The sequence below is a fragment of the Molossus molossus genome, unplaced genomic scaffold (assembly GCF_014108415.1).
Source record: "Molossus molossus isolate mMolMol1 unplaced genomic scaffold, mMolMol1.p scaffold_m16_p_6, whole genome shotgun sequence".
Lineage (NCBI taxonomy): Eukaryota > Metazoa > Chordata > Mammalia > Chiroptera > Molossidae > Molossus > Molossus molossus.
In genome coordinates this window covers 27,293,731-27,311,441 of record NW_023425399.1, presented here as the reverse complement: position 1 = coordinate 27,311,441, position 17,711 = coordinate 27,293,731, and the positions used below count along the sequence as shown (strand labels likewise).

Genomic DNA, 17,711 nt, shown 5'->3' with positions numbered 1-17,711 from the left:
TGAGTCCAAAAAGTGATCTATACACCAGGCTGCTCCCCCAGTGAGGGCTCCCCCTCCCCAGTAAAGCTCACTCTAGGCAGGTGGCCCATGTCTGCAGGCCAGTGCTCCAAGGAAGACTGTGGCTCATGTGACTCATACATGATGACTCAGCAACCACCAGCTCACATTTCCTCCAGAGAACAAAGTCAGACCCAAAGATAGTACCAGAGGGCCCCAAACAGGGACATGTTCTCATGTCGAAGTCCCTTCAAGGAATGCTTCAAAAGGAAAACCAAAATACAACCTCTGCCTTTACAACCTTGTTTTAAATAAGTTCCTAAACTGCTATTCTTTAAACTATTTTATATTTTCTCTGGCAGTTTTTGTTTGTTTGTTTTTTTGTTTTTTTGGGTACGTGCCCTTAGTAGGAACCAAACCCAAGACTCTGGTCCGCAGGCCAACACTCCAATCGCTGAGCCAAACCAGCCAGGGCGTCTGTCAATTTTATTATAAAAAATAAAACTGGGGGAAATTAATATATGCTCATATAGTTCATATAAGGGAAAACAGACGTGTTTGATGAAGAAAATCACAATCTGTACTCATAATGCCACCACCCAGGAGAAACTGTTAGTGATACTCCAGTGTCTTTTCTAGTATTTTCTTTTCCTCTGGCTTCCTGGAGTCCCCCTTGCCTTGACCAGCCACATGAGATGGTTCAGGTCATGACCTAGGATATGATGGGGGTCTCTAGTTTGAGCCTTTACCTCTCAGGGGTCTCAGGAGGAGGAGGCTTGGACCATGTCAGTTCATGGGTCACTCCCTGCTGCATCTAGCTCCTCCAGAGCCGTGCAGCCCCTGTGGTCAGTGTGGCCTCCTCATCAGTCTCAGGGCAATGTGTCGCTGGTCACCTGCCACTCAGGCGTTGCCATTCTGCTATTCATTTCTAAGAACCACTGACATCAGTTGCTTGGCAACAGACATTTAAATGGGGTTGGGCCCTGTCTTGTTTGGCTCAGGAGACTGAAGCACTTCAGGTTCGATCTCCGCCCAGTTGGGATTGTTCGGATGTGTCTCTCTCACATCAATGTTTCTCTTTTTCTCTCTTTCCCTCCCTCCCTTCCACTCTCTCTAAAAATCAACAGAAAAATATCCTCAGGTAAGGACTAATTAAAAATAAAAATAAAAATAAATGGGGGTTGGCAGGAAATAGAAATGAGTACATGGGCAGGACATGCCTCTGAAGTTAGATATCAGCATTCCTAAAATTTACAGACCTCCAGTGCAGACTTTCCTCTGGCTACATTCCCTCCTTGGTCCCAGCTTCCTACCACAGTGCTGGTGCCCTGCTTGCTTTCAGCCCTTCTGCTGTCTCTTGTCTTAGGGCCCCTCCCCCAGGATCTGGAGCTCAGTGCAGGAAACAGAAACCTCTCTAGGTATTTTGTAGATGAAAGGGTTTTGTTTCTTGAAACATAATTTACAGTCCATGAAATACATCAATCTTAAGTGTGCAATTTGATTAATTTTTATTCAAGTAAATACCTGTGTGACCAACACCTAGATCAACACCTGGAATATTTCCATCTCCCCAAAGAGGTCTCCTTGTTTATCAGTCTCCACCCCAATCATTATTCTGATTTCATCACTGTAGTTTAGTTTTGCCTGTTCTTGAATTTAATAGAAATGGAATCAGATAATACATACTGTTTTGTGTCTGGCATCTTTCACTCAACATGTTTTTTTTGTTTTGTTTTGTTTTTTTAATCCTCACCAGAGGACATTTTTCAACACTTTGTTGAGATAGAGTGGGAGGAAGAGAGAGAGAGAGAAATCGATGTGAAAGGGACACATCGAGTGGCTGCCACCCACACGACCCAACCAGGGCCGGGGACAAACTGCAACCGAGGTACATGCCCTTAGCGGGAACCGAACCCGGGTCTCTCCAGACCACAGGCTGATGATCTAACCGCTGAGCCAAACCGGCCAGGGCTCAACATGTTTTTGACATCCATGTATGTTGTTGCAGGTATCAGAATTTGTTCTTTCATTGCTGAGTAGTAGTCCAGCATATGAATATATCACAATTTGTTTATTCATTCTATATTTTTAATGGAATACTTGGGCTTTTCCAGATTTGGGCTATTAGGAATAAAACTGCTATGAATATTCACATGTAAGTCTTTTTGTGGAGTTAAGCACTTATTTTAAAAGTGCTGGGCAATGTTTAGCTTCATTAGAAGCTTCCAACCATTTCTGCAAAGTGGTTGTACCTCTTTACACTCCCACCAGCAGTGTATTGACGGTTCCAGGTCCTAAAGTACAGTCCTCTTCTTCTTTTTCTTTTCTTTTTTAAATTATTTTTTTTTCTTTATTGATTTGAAAGAGAGAGGAAGGGAGAGGGAGAGAGAGACAGAAACATCAATGAGAGAGAACAAGGATTGGCCGCCTCCTGTGTGCCCCCCACTGGAGATTTGGCCCACAGCATGGGCATGTGCCCTGACCAGGAATCAAATCTGTGACCTCTTGGTGCATGGGTCAACGCTCAACCACTGAGCCACACCAGCTGGGCTCTTCTTTAAAAAAAAAAAAAATTTTTTTTTTCCTTTTTTTTTATCTTCACCTGAGGACATTTTTCCATTTTTTGTTCAGATAGAGTGGGAGGGAGAGAGAGGAAGAGAGAGAGAGAGAGAAACATCAACATGAAAGGGACACATTGAGTAGCTGCCACCCACATGACCAATCAAGGCCGGGGACAAACTGCAACTGAGGTACGCGCCCTTAGCGGGAACCGAACCCGGGTCCCTCTGGACCACAGGCCGACACTCTAACCACTGAGCCAAACGGGCCAGGGCAATTTTTTTTTTCTTCATTGATTTTTAGAGAGAGGAAGGGAGAGAGAGAACATCAATTGGCCCCCTCCTGCATGGCCCACAACCTGGGCATGTGCCCTGACCAGGAATCGAATTGGTGACCTCTTGGTGCATGGGTCAATGCTCAACCACTGAGCCACATCAGCTGAGCTCTTCTATGTTTTTTCAATGCTTGTTTGGTTTTTGTTTGTGTGTGTGTGTGTGTGTTTTGGTACGTCCCTATCAGGAACTGAACCTGGGACTCTCTGGTCCGCAGGCCAATGCTCCAACCCCTAAGCCAAACTGGCCAGGGCTTTTTTTTTATTTTTTTATCCTCAACCGAGGACACTCATTTGCATTTATCTTCAGATAGAGTGGGAGGGAGAAAGGGAGGAAGAGAGAGAGAAAAACATTGATGCAAGAGAGACACATTGAGTGGTCGCCACCCACACAACCCCAACTGGGGCCGGGGACAAACTGCAACCAAGGTATGTGCCCTTAGTGGGAACTGAACCCGGGACTCTCTGGTCTGCAGGTCAACGCTCTAACCACTGAGCAAGACTGGCCCTGGCTGTTTGTTTGTTTTTAAATGTTTTTCGATTTTTTTAGAGAGAAAAGGAGAGATAGAAACATTGATGTGAGAGAGATACATCAATCAGCTGCCTCCTGCATGCCCCCTACTGGGGATCAAGCCTGCAATCTGGGCATGTGCCCTGACTGGGAATCAAACCAGGACCTCTCAGTCCATAGGACTATGCTCAGTCCACTGAGCCACACTAGCCAGGCCAGTCCTCTTCTTCCCCAACACTTGACACAGCCAATTTTTTCACAGGAAGGAATTTAATACAGGAAATTGATTGGATGCAATGTTGTGATGGGGGCTGGAAGAGCCAGAATCAGGAGGCTGCCATCACAGTAACTGAGTTCAAGAGCACATCACCGTAACCATGGTCAGAAGTGACCATGGGAGGCCACTGCTGCCACTCCCAGCTCCACATGGCTCTGTCTCAACATCTGGTTGGTACAGGAATGTTGAGTCTGGCTGTGAAACTGGCTCTAGATCCACACATCTTTGTATCCTTGCTGTCACCAGAAGTGGCAGCAGGAAGACAGCCTCTACCCCTCCAATCTCTGATGGGGCACCAAATTGTCAGACCTTAGTTTATAGTCATAACTCTAGCTGCAAAGGAGTCTGGAAAATGTACGGTTTTTTTTGTTTTTGTTTTTCCAGCCTCTGCAAAATATAGGAAAGCACCCTGTAGGAGGTAGAAGGAGCAAATTGTATTAGGTGGCTTTTGCTGAATAAGAAAGTTACCCCAAAACATAACAGCAACCATTTATATAGCTCACAGTTCTGTGGATTGGAGATCTGGGGCTGGGCTTAGCTAGGAGAATGGAAATAAACTCCACCTCTTCCAGAGGTGATGTAGAACCATACTGCAAGGGTGTGAATATAGGGAAATCTACCACACTAGTCCACAGCACCCACATACCTCTCCTGAAACCATGTAGCAAATCCCAAGTTTCTTTGTTGTGCAAGCAACAAGATTCCCTATATCTTGCCTTTTCTTTCCCTTCATGTTGTCCTGTTACCTGGGTTACTTAACTTTATTTACCAAATCTTTTAATTAATTTTTCAGGACATTTTTGCATTTGTCTTCAGATAGAACAGGAGAGAGACAGGGAGGAAGAGAGAGAGAGAAACATTGATGTGAGAGAGACACATCAAGTGGTCGCCACCCACACAACCCCATCCAGGGCCGGGGACAAACTGCAACCAAGGTACGTGCCCTTAGTGGGAACCAAACCCAGGACTCTCTGGTCTGTGGGCTGGCGCTCTAACCACTGAGCAAAACCAGCCAGGGCTAATTTTTTTTTTTTTTTTTTTTTGTACGTGCCCCTAGCGGGAACCAAACCCAGGACTCTGGTCCGTAGGCCAACGCTCCAACTGCTGAGCCAAACCGGCCAGAGCTAATTTTTAATGTAAGCAATAATAGTTATTGTCTGAGAATTCGTTTTTTTTTTTCTCTTGAACATTATAATTTTATTTATTTTTTAATTTTATTTTTGTTACAGATGTTTCTCCTTTTTTACCCCATTGACACCCTCCTCCCCATCCCCGGCTTTGTTGTCCATGTCCATTGGTTATGCGTACATGCATATAAGTTCTGTGGTTTATCTCTTCCCAACCCCCCTCCACCTCCTCTTTTGAGGGTTGTCAGTCTGTACCCTACTTCTGTGTTTCTGGGTCTATCCTATTCCTCAGACTGTTATACTCGTTATATTCCATATATAAGTGAGATTATGTGGTATTTGTCTTTTTCTGCTTGGCTTGTTTCACTTGGGATAATACTTTCCAGGTCCCTCCATATCGTCTCAAAGGATAAGAGGTCTTTCTTACGGCTGCATAGTACTCCATTGTGTATATGTACCACAGCTTTTTGATCCATTAGTCTACTGATGGACACCTGGGCTGTTTCCAGATCTTAGCTATTGTATGAGAATTCGTTCTTGTTCCCTGCTGTTCCTGTCTTTGATTTATGGATGTGATATCTCCCTGAATATAATTACTGAGAATAGTAATGAGAGTCTACCCCCCCCCTTTTTTAATCCTCACCTAAGGATATTTTTCTATTTGTCTTCAGACAGAGTGGGAGGGAGAGAAAGGAAGAGAGAGAGAAACATCGATGTAGGAGAGAAACATCGATCAGCTGCCTCCTGTACAAATCCCAACTGGGGATCGAAACTGCAACCTGGGTATGTGCCCTGACCAGGAATCGAACCTGCCACCCAGCCAGGTATGGGATGATGCTCCAACCAACTGAGCAACCTGGCCAGGGCCAGAAAAATGTTTTTATAGGCATTTAGAGATACATAGGATTATATATTAAAAAAAAAAAAAGACTAATAACAATTGTATTTAAATATAATTAGTAAACTATTAAATAAATGTTTGTTTCAGTAAATATATAAAATATTTAAGTAGTGTCATGCATAAGTGATCATCTGAGGTATCTGCATCAACTCTACAGTTGATGTGAAAATATCCAGCCTTGGTCAGGTAGCTCAGTTGGTTACCGCATTGTTCTGATACAGCAAGGTTTCAGGTTCCATCCCCAATCAGGGCACATACAATAATCTACCAATGAATGCATAAATAAGTAGAGCAACAGCCCTGGCCAGTGTGGCTCAGTTGGTTGAGCACTGTCCCATGCACTAAGTCACTAGTTTGATTCCTTTTCAGGGACATGCCTGGGTTGTGGACTTGATCCCTGGTAGAGGGTGTGCAGGAGGCAGCCAACTGATGTTTCACTCTCACATCCATGCTTCTCTCTCTTTTCCTCTCCCTTCCTCTACTCTAAAATCAATAAAAACATATTTTTAAAAATAATAAGTGTAACAAGAAACCAATGTTTCTCTCTTTCCCTTCCTTTCTAGAATAATTTTTAAAAAATTAAGAGAAAATATCCATAATTTCTTCTGATGACCAAGACTTTCATATTCTACTGATACCATTGTCATTTGTGGCCAACATTTAAAAAGGAAGAAAATTACAAAAGGCACACTTTTTGGGGAGTAAGGGATATGTGTTCATTATCTTGATTGTGGTGATGGTTTCATAGGTATATACATGTCAAATCTTGTTAAATTGTATACTTTAAATATGTGTAGTTTGGGGAAAAGAAAGAATCCTGACAACAGAAAGACCCCCATGCAACAATATATAGAGAAAAAACAAACACTAGTATTAAAAATCAGCCCTGGCCCATGTCTCGGTTGAGCATCATCCCATGCACCAAAAGGTTGCTGGTTTGATTCCTGGTCAGGACAGCCCAGATTGCTCTCACATCAATGTTTCTTTCTTTCTCTCTCTCTCTCTCTCCCTCTCTCTCCTTTCCTTTCCTCTCTTTAAAAAAAAAAAAAAAATCCCTTTTAAAAATGCATCAGATAGCCCTGGCCGGTTTGGTTCAGTGGTTGGAGCATCAACCTGCAGACTAGAGAGTCCGGGGTTCGGTTCCCACTAGGGGCATGTACCAAAAAAAAAAAAAAAAATGCCGTAAAAATGCATCAGATGACAAATATACAGTTACTTCATGAGACATACAGAGTCTGGGCAGCATTTCACACTTCTTATCCAGTAAAGTAGAAGAAAGAACAATGAAAACTTCTTTCATTTCCTTGGGAGACAAATGAATGAACCTGGTGAGTTTCCTGTCCACCTCAGGAGATACCTGAGTTAATTTCAGAGGTTGGTGAATAGGGTTCTAAGGTCAGAAGGCTTGCACTGTGAAATCACAGACTGGGTTATCTAACTCCTGACCAACCAGCTGGGCCTATGATATTTTTTAAGGAGTCATCCTAATGTGAGCAGCTTTCTCCTTCACTAAACAAACAAAAATTCATTTTATCTATCCTTACAGCAGCTTATTGTATGCTGATTGTAACTCATAAAACTGTAAACATTTTTTAAAAGGGGGAAATGCTAATTTTAATAAATGATTAGTAATGATTAGTAGAAAAGATGCATTCGTCCCCCCCGCCCCCATCTTAGTATGCAGAATCCCCTGAATTCTATCATGGTTTCTTGAAGGTCTGTTGCTCCGAGATCCTATCATTGTCCCAATAATACCCCAACAATAACTATTATATTCCCTCATTCAGGAAAAAATTCTGTTGGTGTAGAATATGCATTTATGTATTCCATGAAACACTCAAACTTTAGGTCAGTAGGGAATAATTTTAATCAAAGAATTGTCCATTTTCTCTTTCCACAAATCTTGCTTACGTATTAGGAAATTACACTGTAATGCATTTCACTACAATATTACAAAATATTTACAAGAAAATATTAAAAGCCCTGGCTGGTGTGGTTTTCAGTTGATAGGTGTGTCGTCCAGTACACTGACAGGTCTCAAATTTAATTCCTGGCACATACCCAGATTACAGGCTCAATCCCTAGTTGGGGCACATGTGAGAGGTAACCAACTGATGTCTCTCTCTCTCTCTCAAAGCAATAATAATAATAATAATAATAATAATAATAATAAATAATAAAAACCAACCTCAAACACAAAAGGCAAGATAGGGTAAAATAAACTTGTTTCCCAAAACAATCTCTACTGTGTGATCACACATTGCCTTGAGTCGTCGTATTTCTTCCATCTCCTTTCATCTGAAGCACTTCCTTGGCCTTTCACTGCCGTGATCAGTTTGAAGATGACAGGCCAGAATTTCCCTGTATTTCGGCTTGTCTGTGGTTTCTTCCTGATCAAATTCAAGTTAAAGATTGCTGATGGTCAGAAGTGACTGTGTGTCCTTCTTGCGTATCAGGAGGCAAGGATGTTCTTTTGTCTCATTACTGAGGATGTTCACTTTGATCACTTGGTAAAGGGAGTGCCTCCGGGTTTCTCCTCTGTAGACTTACTATTTCCCCCCTACAAAGTGACTGGATGTTATTTATTTATTTTTTAATCCTAACCCGAGGACATTTTCCCATATTTTGTTCAGATAAAGTGGGAGGGAGAGAGAGAGAAACATTGACATGAAAGGGACACATCGAGTGGCTGCCACCCGCATAACCCAACCAGGGCTGGGGACAAACTGCAACTGAGGTACGTGCCCTTAGCAGTAACCGAACCCGGTCTCTCTGGACCGCAGGCCGATGCTCTAACCACTGAGCAAACCAGCCAGGGCTCGATGTTATTTATTTTTCTTTTGTTAATCCTCACCTGAGGATATTTTTTCCATTGATTTTTCGAGAGAGTGGAAAGGAGGGAGGAAGGGAGGGGAGAGGGAGACAGAGAGAAACATCAATATGAGAGAGATACATCAATTGGTCACCCACATGCACCCAGGGCTGTGGATTGAACCTGCAACCAGGTACGTGCCCTTGACCAGTCATCGAACCCAAGACCCTTCACTGTACATGCCGGTGTTCTAACCACATGGACAGGGCACTATTTCCCCATTTTTAATTAATAAGTAATTCACAAAAAGGCACTTTGATGCTATGTAAAAATCCTATTCCGCATCAACCATTCATTCACTGGTTTTAGCCTCTCAGTATAGTTCATAGGTCTTTGTATAGACTCAGTGTATTTCTAATTATGTCTGATCCTAGGTATTTTATATTTTTTGTCTTTATGCTGAATGGGATCTTGTCTTTCATTACATTTATTAACCCATTATTCATGAACATAGGGAAGTACTGATTTTTGCTTATCACTTTTGTTAGTCACCTACCTGAGGGCCTCTTCAAGTCAGGGAGGCTCCTTTCTTGGCCAGAACTTACTTTGCAATAGCACAGCTATTACAGGACCACATGAGCCAGAGATCTGTCAGAGGATGTTATCTTTTTTTAAAGAATAGTTTATTGATTTTTAGAGAGAGAAGAAGGGAGAGAGAGAAATGTCGATGTGAGAGTGAAACATTGATTGGCTGCCTCCCGCACGCTCCCTACCAGAGATCAGAACTGCAACCTGGCAACCCAGGCATATGCCCTGACTGGGAATCAAACTCAGCAACCTTTCAGTGCCCGGGACAATGCCCAACCAACCGAACCACATCGGCTGGGGCTGTCAGAGGGTTTTAATGTCCTTTTACTTCTGATCAAGTCTCACTCCCAACCAATACTCAGATAGTAAACATTATGCTCCCAGCTCTAGCTTAAGGTAGAATCTTTGCAGGTTCAAAGACTTCTAGACTCACAAGGCTTGTATTGGGGTGGATATAAAAGTTGTCTGTCATTCTGACCACTGCTAGGCTTTGTAAACCCAGGAGACTGTTTCAGAGATGAAAGTTCTGATCACTTTATTCACCTTTTCTAGGGGCAGAAATCATAGGCCTGTGGCAATACCCTACTTTCAGAACAGTGAGGGGAAGATCATTTCTATTCATTGCTAGTGGTGTAGAAGGCAAGCCAGCATAATTTATGAAGATAGGGGGGGCCTTGTAGCAGGAAACTTGCAAATGCTACATAATTGCTTCTTTTGCGGTCACAAGCAGTTTATCAGTTGGGAAAGGGACGTGTGGTTCTGAGCTACCACCCTTGAGCTAAAACAGATACAGTCTATTGTTTCTATTTGTTTCAAAAAGTTGTTACATGGTGATGTTGCAGAGTCCCTGGCCCCAAGGGTCTCCCATAAACCACCTATTAATTCATGCATTCATTCATTCAGTTGTTCAATATATACAGGGTGCCTGCTATGTGCCAGGTGTTAATGTAGAAGAGACACAGTATAAACCCTCCTGGAAGTTATAACCTGATGGGAAAAGGAAACATTAAATAACACACAAATAAACATATGCAATGGGAAGTTGGGTGGGTGGAGAAAACCGTTAAATAAATTAGTACAGCTCTACCTGCCTCTTAGGGGAATGCGTGATTCATCTCTGGAAGCAAATATCTTTTTATGGTCCAGCTTACAGACATTAGTGCAGAAGGAAGTCTTGCCTGAGAATTTAATCAAGTCCCATAAGAGTTTGTGATTTCAAAGCAGAACTGAAAATGTGCTTTGCCCTGGCTGGTTTGGCTCACCTGTTAGAGCATCAGCCTGCAGGCCAAAGAGTCATGGGTTCGATTCTGGTCAAGGGTACATACCTTGATTGAGGTTCGGTCCCCAGCCCTGGTCGGGTTATGCCAGAGGCAACCGGTCAATGTGTCTCTCTCACATCGATGTTTCTCTCTCTCTCTCTCCTCCTCCCCCACTCTATCTGAAGATAAATAGAAAAAATATCTTCCGGTGAGGATTAAAAAAAAAGAAAGAAAATATGCTTTGAGCTGATGAAGATGGAGCCCCAGAACAGTCTTTTTCTATCTCTTTTTTAGATTTTTTCATTGACTTTCTAAAGAGAGAGGAAGGGAATGGGAGAGAGAGGGGAAAAAAATATCTGCGCTAGAACAAAAGAGATCAGTTGCCTCCCACATGCCCCCCATTGGGAATGGTGCCCGAAACCCAGACACATGACCTGACCAGGAATCAAACCAACAACCCCCTGGTGCAGAGGACTATGCCCAGCCAACCAAGCCACACCTGCCACAACCAGGGCTGGGGATTGACCACAACCGAGGTACGTGCCCTTGACTGGAATAGAATCTGTGACTCTTTGGTCCTTGGGCCAGTCCTCTAACTGCTGAGCCAAACTGGGCAGGGCTAGAAGGGATCTTTTTTTTTTGGTACGTGCCCCTACAGGAACCAAACCCAGGACTCTCTGGTCCGCAGGCCGATGTGCCAACCGCTGAGCCAAACTGGCCAGGGCTAGAAGGGATCTTTTAAACATAACTCATCCTTCTCAATCACTTGGCCAACGAATAAACTTTCTGATCTGCTTTACCAGTTTCATTCTATTGGCACAAGCAACACTGAGCAGAACCACCATGATTTTGGGTCCCTGACCCACAGGGGTTGGGACAAAATCATACAGTGGTGCTTTTAATTCAAAATAAGAAAGATAACATCATCCAGGCCAGAATCCTTGCACCCATCCGACAGCACCTTCTCTCCCTGTAGAGCAAGCCCATGATTATCTTGAGACTGCTCAGTGTGCATGGGCTGGGCCCAAAAGAACCTACAGAATCCCCCTGAATGACTGCCATATTTGTGAACTGTGGTGGAGCTGAGTCTCAGACTCTTTTTGCACTGTTATGACTGTGGGTTTGGAGAAAGGTGGGCCAAGTTCCAGGCAGCCGCTCCTCACCACCCCAGCACTAGGGACTGGTGGACTTTATGGGGCTGGCTGGTAGGGATGGGAGAAAGTAGACTCAAAGACAAGAGGGGCTGGCCCACTGTAGCAGCTCCAGGCACAGAATGTTCCGTGATTCCTCCCCTTCACCTTCTGCCCTGCTCCCTTTTCTGCCAGCTTGTCCCATCTATTTGTCCTGGGTGTGGCAGCACACCAGAGCTGGGAGCAGGCTGGGTAGGAGGTAGATGCCAAGTTTTACCTGGCTGTGTGTCCGAACATCCTTGACCTTCCTCCATGCCCTCTCGGAGGGGTCATCGGGGCCAGGCAGCACTGAATTCCTTCTCCAGACCCTGGACAAACTGGTCGTTGAGGAAGAGGAGCTGACCATGGGGCAGGAAGCGGGCAAGGATGCCCTCGATTCGGTCAGTCCGCAGCAGGAGATTGGAGCCGGGGGTCAGCAGCCGGAGGTGGTCGAGAAGGAGGCGTGCCAGCAGCCGGAGCGTGCCCTCGGCCAGCAGCAGGTTCTCATGGGCATCCAACACCAGGGCAAAGCCTAATGAGAGCACACCCAGCCACACAACCGTCCGAGGCTCCCGGAAAGGGTCCCCTGCCGCCAGGCAGAAGGCCCCTCGTGGGGCCTCATGCAGGAGCACCGGCTCATCTGAGAACTGAGGCTGCAGGTCTGTGGGAGACCTGCCAGAGGCCTGCTGATGCAGCTGGCACATGGACTCCACCTGCCTGGAGAGAGTGGTGGGTCACTGATTTCTATTTTTATTGACTTTTTTTTTTTTTTAATCTTCACCCGAGGATATTTTCCCACTGATTTTCAGATAAAGTGGGAAGAAGGGAGAGACAGAGGGAGAGAGCGAGAAGCATTGATGTGAGAGAGACACTCCAATTGGTTGCCTCCCGCACGACCCCAACTAGGGCCAGGGATCAAACTGCAACAGAGGCACATGCCCTTGACCAGAATCGAACCCACGACTCTTTGGTCCACAGGCCAACGCTCTAACCACTGAGAAAAACGGCCAGGGCTTGATTTCTATCATTCTCATGACCACCCCTGGAGCTGGGAGCTTCCATTATCCCCTTATCTCAAAAGTATAAAATGTATAAAAGAGATGAAATAACCTGCCCAGAGCCACAAAGAAGGTGTGAGCTGAAACAGAAATCCAGGCTCTAGCTTCCAGGTCCTGAACCATTTCACTAAGTGTGGCCAAGAGAAGGCAGATTTTGAACACCAAGGGAAGAAATCCTCACCTACCTGCTTCACAGAGACCTTCTCAACATAAAAAAAAGCAACCAATGAAAAGTAATGTAAAAGCCACTTCCAATCTGGGCTGTCCAAATTCTCTACCCACTTCCTATCCTGTAACCCTCTCCAAATAAAAAAGACCTTTCACTTGGCCATCTAGGCTTATTGAAAGCATTCTCTCATTCCTCCTGAATTGCCTTCCAACTTGGGCTGAGCACAGGCTCATTTTATTTATTTATTTATTTATTATTTATTTTTTTTTTTTATCCTCACCCAAGGATATTTTTGCATTTATCTTCAGATAGAGTGGGAGGGAGAGAGGGAGGAAGAGAGAGAGAGAAACATCGACGTGAGAGAGACACATCCAGTGGTTGCCACTCACACAACCCCAACCAGGGCCGGGGACAAACTGCAATCGAGGTATGTGCCCTTAGCGGGAACTGAACCCAGGTCTCTCTGGTCTGCAGACTGACACTCTAATTGCTAAGCCAAACCGGCTAGGGCAAGCACAGGCTGGTTTTAAAGGAATCTGTTTGGTTTTCTGTGCCACAGGAGGGAGCAGAGGCCCACAGGAACAAGGGGATGGCAGGAGTCTGACACAGGGCTGGTCCAGAGTGTTAATCCCCCACCCAGAATGTACAGAGACTGGAAGATTTTGGCACCTGCTGGCTTCGTCTAGGATGGGAAGGTCCAAGGCCAGACACCCCATCTAGAACAGAGTTTCCCAAACTGCACTCTGGATCCCAGGCTTTTGAAAGGTTCTGGGCATAAAGAGTCCCCCTGTATCATATTCTCTCTCCTACTTAGGGATGTATAAAGCTTACAGGCACACTAAAGGCCCTGAGAAATCTTGCACTGCCAAGCATGTCTAATCTGTACTGGTGTTTGCCTACCTACAGTCAAATCCCAGCTCCACCCTGGCCGGTTTGGCTCAGCGGTTGGAGCGTCGGCCTGCGGGCCAGAGAGTCCTGGGTTCGGTTTCCTCTAGGGGCACGTACCAAAAAAAATAAAATAAACAAACAAAAATCCCAGCTCCACTGCTTTTCTAACTTGCAGGTTAAGTTCCTTAAACAATCTGTATTCAGTTTACTCATTTGTAAGGTGAGGCTAATAACTGTACCTACCTCAAAAGACTGTCACAAGGATTAAAGGAGTTCATATACATGAAATGCTTAGAACATAAATGCTCATCACATATTTCAGGCTGAATAAATGCTAACTTGCCCTGGCCAGTTTGGCTCAGCGGTTAGAGCATCGGTCTGTGGACCAGAGTACCAGGTTCGGTTCCCACTAAGGGCACGTACCTCAGTTGTGGTTTGTCCCCGGCCCCGGTTGGGGTTGTGCGGGTGGCAGCCAGTCGATGTGTCTCTCTTGCATCAATGTTTCTCTCTCTCTCTCTCTTCCTCCCGCTCTATCTGAAGATAAATGCAAAAATGTCCTTGGGTGAGGATAAAAAAATAAATAAATAAATGCTAACTAGAACAGTAATAATAGCATTTTTGTTTTCTTTAACCCTTTTTCACATAACACCTGTGAACAACTGTAAAAAGCTCTTTGGAAAATGTCTCTGATTCTTAGTCCCCGTTTCTTGTGTCCCCCCAGAAAACCTATCACAATTAGGCATATGTTCAATGAAGGTGTGGGGCTGGACTGGGCTGTGCGGTTACCTGGCCACTGCCAAAATCTGCTCCTTGCGGAGAAGCCTGTCTCTCTCAGCACCGTGTGGTCGTGGATCATCTGGTGAATTCTCGGCACCAAAGACGCAGGAGTAGAGCACTCGGCAAAGGCCTATGTCCTCAGCCTGTGGGGCCCGTAAGGTGTGGATGAGGAAAGCGTGGACCATGGCTCCAGGGTGGGTGCTACAGGAAAGCCAGACACCTCAGTGAGATGAGTGTGAAACCTCAACAGGGGAGGCAACCACAGAAAGGGTCTGGCCTAGCAAGGTCTGGAAGTATGTTTGGAAGCTGGCGTGGCTGGTCACTGGTCCTCCTCAGCCTCCCAAGATACACCCCAGCCTCTGATTAACAGTCTGGTCAGCACTACCTCTGCCCATAACAGTAGTGAAGAAATCTGACAACCCCAGTTCAGCTCTACAAAACAACTGGCCAGGAATCTTCAAAAATGTCAAAGTCATGAGAGTCAAGGGAAACTGGGGAGCTGCTCCATACTGACAGAGACTAAAGAGACAAAACAGCTGAAGGAAACGTACTGGATGGAATGCTGGGCCAACTGGAAGCATTTATATATAGACTACACATTAGATAACAGGTTGTTTTTTTTTAATCCTCACCTGAGGACATTTTTTCCATCTTTTGTTCAGATAGAGTGGGAGGGAGAGAGAGGGAGAAAGAGAGAAACATCAATTCGATTCGAGAGACACATCGACTGGTTGCCACCCACATGACCCCAACCGGGCCAGGGACAAACTGCAACCAAGGTACACGCCCTTAGCAGGAACCAAACCCAGGTCTCTCTGGACCACAGGCCGATACTCTTAACTATTGAGCCAAACCGGCCAGGACTAGATAGCAGTTTTGATCAATATTTCCTGATTTTGAACGTCGGGGAATGTCTTGATAGACCTCTACACGTGGAGGGAAAGTGGCTTCACATCTGCAACTAACTTAATTATCAAGGGGGATATGTGAGTTATTTTTAAAATTCTTAAAATCTGCCCTGGCCGGTTTGGCTCAGCGGTTAGAGCGTCCGTCTGCGGTCTGGAGAGACCCGGGTTCAGTTCCCGCTAAGGGCACGTACTTCGGTTGCAGTTTGTCCCCGGCCCTGGCTGGTCGTGCGGGTGGCAGCCACTCGATGCGTCCCTTCACGTCGATGTTTCTCTCTCTCTCTCTCCCTTCCTCTCTCTCCCTCCCACTCTATCTGTACAAAAAATGGAAAAATATCCTTGGGTGAGGATAAAAAATAAAAAATAATAAAAAAAAAAAAAAAAAAAAAATAAAATAAAATTCTTAAAATCTATAAGTTTGAGATTATTTCAAAATAAAGCCTAAATAATGAGGAGGAGGGCCCTGGCCAGTTTGGCCCAGCAGTTAGAGCACCCCAGCGGACCAAAGAGTCTAGTTCGATTCCAGGTAAGGGTATGTACCTCTGTTGCAGTTCAGTCTGGCCCTGGTGGAGTCACGCAGGAGGCAACCAGTCTCTGTATCTCTCTCACATCAGTGTTTCTCTCTCTCTCTCCCTCTAAAAAAAAATCAATAAAAACTTTTTTTTTTTTAAAGGAGTAAATAAATCATTGGTTTAAATTGGTCAAACAGCCCTGGCCAGTTTGGCTCAGTGGTTAGAGCATTGGCCCGCGGACCAGAGTCCCGGGTTCAGTTTCCGCTAAGGGCATGTGCCTTGGTTGCAGTTTGTCCCGGGCCTGGGTTGGGGTCGTGTGGGTGGCAGCCACTTGATGTGTCTCTCTCATGTTGATGTTTCTCTCTCCCTTCCTCCCTCTCTCCCTCCTGCTCTATCTGAAGATAAATGCAAAAAACAAAAAAAGTCCTCAGGTGAGGATAATAAAATAAATTGGTCAAACAGGAAAAAAATATAGGGATGCGTTTTCAGAACCAGCGCCCGCTGACCTCCAGTGACCCTCTAGCCACCAGAACGCGTCGCCAGCCCGGGGCCAGGGCGTTCCCCTAGTAGAGAAATGGTAGCAGCAAAGACCTTTTACGTCACTGTCTCGCGCAACCCTGCAGCGCAGTGCATTTTGGGGGCTGTAGTTCCTTGATCCACTCGGCCAGGCCTAAGCGGGGAATCCTCCCCTAAGTATGCTACCCCTTCAGCCCGGGGCCGCAGTTCTCCAGGCGTCGCACTCACCCTTCCTTCTGCTTCCACAGACTTCCAACCGGAGGCTTCGTTAGCGGGGGAGCAATGGCGGCTGCGCAGCCTCTACGCGCCTGCGCACACGAATCGCGATCGCGTGCGCGTGCACGAGGGTGACGCGCGCGGGGTGCGGTGCTCCGTGCGCCAGGAGAGGGCGTTACAAGCGTTCCCACTTCTGGACATTCCGCGCGGGAGACCTTCCTAATCTCACGGGAGGTCCCTAGTTCGGAGCTCCGGGCGTTGCCCACGCGGGTCTCTCCTGGCCGGTTCGCAGGGTTCTGGCTCGAAGCCCTGGATCAGCCGAGCTCCGGCGGCCGCAAGGGGGCGCAGCGACCCGCCCCGTGGACCTTCAGGAAGAGGCCGGGTGGCTGCGTTGTCTTTAGAGGGCGCGGTTCAGACTCCCGTGGTGCCTACCAGCCTTGTAAGGCTTGTGGGACCTGAACGTGCAGGGCCGAGTTCTCAAACTGACCGATATGCATGGGAATTAGGGCTTCTGATAAAATACAGATTCCTGGAAAGTATGCCTTTGGGGGAAACATGCCTATTTACGCGGTCTGGTTGGGGGGAGGGAATTTCTGGCTTGTGTGTTAAGACTAGGACTCCGTTTGGAATAGAACTATTCAAACTCTGTTCCCAACCCTGTCCCAGCTGCGTGTCCCTGGCATGTCAGTCACTTCTTTGGGCCCCAGTGAAGCCCATAGAATTTAGTAAGCTAACCAGTTTTTCCTTTCACATTCCCACCTCTAACAAGCTCGGTCCTTGTCATCAAAGTCATAGTGAAGAATCTTATTCCTTAAACTTGAGAGGGACAAACCAGGTGCCAGTTTCCAGAACCCTGCAGTGGGGTAAAAGCCCCTATTGGGGGCTTGGCCCAGAGGTGTTTGGGGCCCCCGCAAGGTGTCTTGGGTCTCAATGCCTGCCTTCTTGGCATATGAGCTGCTGGAGCCTCCCCAGATGTGTCCCAGTGTTATTTCTCAGCCCTCCACCCCAACCCGCACTGGCTGTTCCCTCAGCCCGGAAGGCTCTTTCCCCCTCTTTTTGCCCTTCAAAATGTGCTCAGACCAAAACTTAGGGGAAGCTTTCCTGTCCAAACTACCCATTAGCCTTCAGGTGTCCCTTTT

At 45.9% G+C, this 17,711-nt stretch overlaps 1 protein-coding gene across 2 annotated transcripts; it reads right to left on the bottom strand.

The window, feature by feature from the left end:
- Nucleotides 1-11,039: 11,039 nt before the first annotated feature.
- AP5S1 (adaptor related protein complex 5 subunit sigma 1) lies at nt 11,040-16,655 on the bottom strand. Of its 2 annotated transcripts, none has more exons than XM_036244876.1 (3): nt 16,585-16,655; nt 14,433-14,624; nt 11,040-12,248 (listed from the first exon to the last, which is right to left on the bottom strand). In XM_036244876.1, exons 2-3 carry the CDS (start codon nt 14,606-14,608, stop codon nt 11,822-11,824), a joined length of 603 nt encoding a protein of 200 aa, XP_036100769.1. In that variant the 5' UTR covers nt 14,609-14,624; nt 16,585-16,655; the 3' UTR covers nt 11,040-11,821. The 2 variants fall into 2 exon arrangements, with proteins under 2 accessions (XP_036100769.1, XP_036100768.1); XM_036244875.1 differs by lacking the exon at nt 16,585-16,655 and adding an exon at nt 14,809-14,935.
- Nucleotides 16,656-17,711: the final 1,056 nt, after the last annotated feature.